This window comes from Egretta garzetta, unplaced genomic scaffold (assembly GCF_000687185.1).
Source record: "Egretta garzetta isolate BGI_Z169 unplaced genomic scaffold, ASM68718v1 scaffold203, whole genome shotgun sequence".
NCBI classification, from domain to species: domain Eukaryota; kingdom Metazoa; phylum Chordata; class Aves; order Pelecaniformes; family Ardeidae; genus Egretta; species Egretta garzetta.
The window spans coordinates 755,737-760,919 of NW_009259235.1; the positions used below are offsets into that span (position 1 = coordinate 755,737).

The following is a 5,183-nucleotide window of genomic DNA, read 5'->3' on the forward strand; positions in this document are numbered from 1 at the left end:
GGAGTTCAGTAAAAGCAAGGGAAAGCATTGAATCGCTGTCTGCTGCTCAAGGAGAAGCTGTTGCTAGACAGAAGTAAAAGCCGTTGCCATCGGCTCCCATTGGCTCAGCCCCACTCCAATGACGGGCTTATCAGTTACCTGCTCTCGCAGCTGGCTGGAAAAAACTCATTTGACAATGTTTTCCCTCTGATAAAAAAGCCCATTGCTGAATTCGTGGGTTTGGGTTAATCATTATTCAGGGACGTTGAGGCAATGGCCGAGTTTTCTGCAGATTCTTCAATTATCACGAAATTTAGCGTAAATGGTGAGCCAGCCCAGCTCTCCTTCACCCGCCTAAAGATGCTCAGCCTCCCAGCACGAGCGCCAGCGGGCTGCTTGGGTGATGAACCAGAGGGAGGGTTGGCTGCTTTCAGCCATAGCAGCTCCCTGGCGTATAGGTGAATATTCACAAACATCTGTGAAAATCCTGATCAGCTCTTGAAGGGCTCACTGGGCGCAAATGGGACGGAAGTTGCCATTCAGATTATTCAGAGCAAGCATCGCTTCATCACCAGGGAGCGGGTTGCCACCACCCCTCATCACCCATGGTGGGGTTTGGTCCTCAGCAACTCTGCCTCGGGGGGCTTGGGGGCTTGCAGAGCAGAAGGTCAGGGTTTTTCCAGCCCTTCAAATCTGATGTAAATGGGGATTGACCCTCCCGATTTTGTTTCTCAGCTTCCCCCGGAGCTGGACATCACAGCACAGAAGTGAAGCTTGCAGGACCCGTGATCACCAAAGGGCAGCCAGCTTTTGCCTGCATTGCTGCCTTCAAATTTGCCCCCAGAGCGGGGGGGGGTATTTCAGCAGGGGGGTTAAATCAGTGTAGTGGTGACAGGGACAAGCTCTCAGAGGCAGCCTGGGACTCCCCCAGCCCCTCACGAACCGCCGTGAGCCCAGCAGGCAGGCTGGGGAGCTCTGCCATGGGCAGGCGGGGGAAAAGGCACAGGGGATGAGTGCTGAGAGAAATCTGTCCCTTGCCTGGAGCCCAGCCCAGGCTTATCTTTGGAAGTGGGTCTCACTAAAGTGTTTGGATGGTCAAGACTTCAGAAATGGTTTTGGGTTTGTTTTTTTTTTTCTTTTTTCCTCCCTTAATTATGCCTTCCCCTCGCTGCTGGCTGACGGCAAGGCAGGCTGAGTCACAGGCTGATAAAGCCTCGTGGCCTTCCGCCTCCTTTTGCAGCTTTCTCCGGCCTCACCCCGACACGGCCGTGTCTCACATCCAGCCATCACGTGGCTCAGGACAAATCAGTGCCATGGGGATGGCGAGACAGGTTGGGCTGGGGGGACAACAACGGGGGGCTGAGGTGGACAAACAAGCCGGGGGCCATGGGGTGCCCCGTGAGAGCTCCCCACAAACCCACGCACCCTCTGAGGGGATGCAGTTATATGGGCCAGGCTATATGGCCATGAGCAAAGCATCCCTCCGCTGTGTCCTTCCTCCAGGTCGACATTCCCGGGACCAGAAGGCAGCACTGCTTTGGGATGCCATCATCTTCTGACGGTGCTGTCTGCTGACCCACTGAGATCCTGTCCCCTTTCCCACAGCTTTGCTTCCCTCCTGCCACCTCAGGAGAAGTGGAAATGGCAGAGAGGAGGAAATGGAGAAAAACATGTGCCAGCCATGCTCCTTCTGCACCACCATGGGTGCCCCCATGGGGTTCAGGTCCCTCCCATACCCCACCGGGTCTGGCTGATATTGCACGGCGTGGCACTGGGGCTCAGCTGAGCTGCATCCCGAGACTGACACAGAGAGTGGTGCCAGCTGGGTTTTACAGCCTGCCACACCAGGAACGTGGCTGGGACAAACTGCACAAGCAGGATTTAAAGACCTACCATGGGGCCATGTTTCCTACCAGGGCTGGTGGAGAGTCCTAGACCACGTGCTCAGGGCGCAACCCAGTTATTTCTGTTGAAGAAAGGTTGTGCTTGGGCCACTGGGAAGGTAAGAGCTTTTTGGACACTTCCAATGTGTTTCAAAGCATTTCTGAGCTGTCCCCAGCTTCCTCTGCTGGGCAGGCAGGAGTTAAGATGGGAAGTGCAAGATGCGTCTGGTAATGGCACTGATGTGTGCGTCAGGTGTGCCTGCGTCACCGGGCTCCTTGGCCGCTTCCCAAGGCTGGGGCTCAGCTCTCCTTCCCTCCCTCTGGCCTCAGGGAAAAGCCTGGGACCTGTCTAGCCTGGCCCTGGGGAACATGGACTCCATTTCAGTGTTGGCTGCTGTACCCACACCGTGCTGTGGCTGGGGCACCCCAAAGCCCCCCAGGGTGCTGGCAGCCCTCCAGCCCCCTCCTGTCTCACAGCCCAGGCAGCAGGACTGGGGACCTGGCAAAAAAAAAAAATACTGATTTTTCTATAACTCTGGCTGTTCAGCTCCCTGGGGAAGTGTGTGACTCCCCATGCCCAGCCCCAAACCTCACTCTGGTGCCCACACACCCAGCTGGGGCACATCTGTGCAGCCCCAGTGACCCAAATGTCACCCATGAAACAGCAGCCTGCAGGCAGAGCCACTGCAGGTGAGCATCACCCCGTCCCCACAGCATCACATGCTGCAGCTCAGCATCATTCCCACCCTGCCAAGCCCGCACAGCTCTCATTCCCAGACTGTGCGTGCGGGGATGCTGTCTTGCAGGGTGGGCAAATCCCAGCAACGCCCCTCCTTTACCCAGGGAGCTCCCTGAGCTGGGACAGCCCAGCTGCTGGAGGGTGACACAGGGGGACACTTTCTCTTGCAACAGGCTTTTTCCAAGCTGCTGGCAGCACTGGACAGCAGGGCTGTGGCTGAGCCCATTCCCCTGCTCCCCCTGCCTTCACACGGATGTCCCCAAACCAGAAGGGACCAGCCCATACCCCAAGGACCCGCTCACTCCAGCCACTATCAGGCCCCTCAAAGCACCTTTTCTGGTTGCAGGTGGGTTTTAAGCACCGGGGCTGAAAAGCACAGGACGCAGGCAGCACATGCCCACCCCTTGCCCTCCCCTCCCTCCTCAATTGCTGCCAGATGAGATCTTGCAACATGCACACAAGGGTTTTGCAAGAACAATTTTTAATTCAGATTTGGACAAATATGCAAGTAGTCTATTTAAAATTAAGTCCATCCTGAGCTCTTGTCCAGGCTGGACATTGATGAGACCCAGCCTTTCTTTTCAGGCTTCACTAGATAGTGGTAAAGGAACTGGTTGTTTAACTGGCCCCAGATGGTTTGCAGCCTTTGGGCATCAGCGAGACCCCTCAGTCCTCCCATGGGAAGACCTGCCACTTGCCTGCCACAGGGGTATCCCCTCCCAGAGGGCATGACAGGTGCCCTGGCAGCCCCAGCCCACCGCCGCAGCCATCGCACGCCCAGGGGGGCTCCTCCAGGTTGGCACCAGGACCCTGCTCATCCCGGAGCACCAAGTGACAGATGAAGATGGCGCAGCCACGGTGCTTATTTCCATATGACAGCAAGAGGCTGCAGACAGCATTTTTGGGAGATTGATGGTGTCCAAGTGCCACTATTTTTATGTCCCCAAGCAGGGCTGGGGGCATCTGACTCCTCTGCGCTGCTGTCCACAGTGGGGCTAGGTGCTGGGCAGAGAACGTGGGGCACAAGCCCCAGGGAAAGAGGGCAGCCACCTCCACCTTTAATAGCTGAAGGCATCAGGATGGCCCAAAACTTGTGGAGGATATGCCGTCCCCCATCACAGGCTGCTTGCCATCAGGTCTGTGGGCCAGTACCGGTCATCCATGTACTGGTTGCTGTCTGTGGTGGAGTCTGTGATAGGGCTGGGAGGCCGGGGGGGCAGGCTACGGGCCAGCTCCGCTTCCCACTGCACCTCCACCAGTCTGTACAGCTCCATGGCTGTCTGAGCATCCTCCACTGACGAGTGCCCTTTGCAGCCGACCTGAGCAAAGGGGAAAAAAGCCTTGTTAGAGAAAGGGTTTGGCAGAAATCCAACAGGTCACCTTGTCTGCTTGCTTGGAAGGACACAAGTGCCAGGGGTTTTGGAGAAAGCAAAAGTTCAATGTAGCCCAGGAGACACACGCACGTCAAACACTTTCTGGAGGGGACAGGTCCTGTCCCTGCTTTACTGAGATGCTTAATGAGCAGCTTGGGAGGTCCTGGGCTCCTCCAGCTTGATCACAGCTGCAAGCACAGGATGAACAAGGTTCACCTCCACCTCACAGAGAACACCCATGGAGGTGGGGGGACCACGCAGGCTTGTGATAAACCCAGGAACTGCTCCCCATCTCAAGGTTCCCGGTGCTTACCTGGATCTTTTTCTGGAGCAGGTGTGTGGCCAAGCTTTTGAGGGAGACATTGGCCCTGATGGGCAGCCCTGCCCTCTGTTTCAGCATGGGGATCCGGCTGGTGTCTCGGGTCCTGTCTTTCGGGTGGAAGTACTTCAGGGCTTGGAAGTCGTTGTGGATGGCGTGTCCTACCACAATCTTGTTTTTCAAGATCTTCAGGATCTGGAAGCGTCAGAAAGGGTCAGACAGGCAGTACAGCAAAAGAAACACCAATTAAGCATAAACCAAATAATTTTGTGTTAAAGTCAGTTTCTTCAGTTCTAGTTTTTTAGGTTCCCAGAACAGAGCAGTAACAAGCAAACCAACCCACGGCATGGCTTCGGGGGCTCCCCGTCCTGTGCTTGTGTCTCTGCCTCAGAGCAGCTCAGCATGGGCCACCAAATACCCCAATTTGTGGCTGGCAGATAATACACAGACTGTTTTGTTGTGTTTTTTGGTTTTTGATTGGGTTTTGTTTTTGTTTTTTTTTTAAATTTCTCTCTTTTTCCTCACCTCTGCCTGGGCAGCCTTGAAGGGAATCGCGCTCTTCATGTGCTGCTTGGTGATGCCACTCCAGCGCGTCCGGTAGTCCACGATGGGGAGCTCGGGCTGGACATACTTGTCATAGATAACGTCCCCCTCATAGTTCACCACGGAGCACCGCGCCAGCTCGCTCAGCCTGCCCTGGGGACCGGTGCCCACCATCTCGCAGTCGATGGCCACGTACTTGCCGGGGTGCAGGAGCGGGGAGGATGTCCGCACCCCCTTGGAGCTGCCATTCCCCTGGGACAGCAGCACCGAGTGGTGCCTGGCTATGCTGTCCGGAGAGGTGGATGGGGACAGGGATGGGGAGACGGCCTGTTTGGGCCTGGGGACCT

At 56.1% G+C, this 5,183-nt stretch overlaps 1 protein-coding gene across 1 annotated transcript in view; it reads right to left on the reverse strand.

Moving 5' to 3' along the window:
- Positions 1-3,137: 3,137 nt before the first annotated feature.
- The window catches only part of AEN (apoptosis enhancing nuclease), a 20,912-nt gene continuing 18,866 nt past the window's right edge, over positions 3,138-5,183 (reverse strand). Inside the window, exons 2-4 of the mRNA XM_009635887.2 lie at positions 4,819-5,181; positions 4,288-4,488; positions 3,138-3,920 (exon numbers count right to left, since the gene is read on the reverse strand). Coding sequence (XP_009634182.1) covers positions 3,717-3,920; positions 4,288-4,488; positions 4,819-5,181 — 768 coding nt within the window. The 3' untranslated portion in view covers positions 3,138-3,716. The remainder of the gene's footprint in view (positions 3,921-4,287; positions 4,489-4,818; positions 5,182-5,183) is intronic.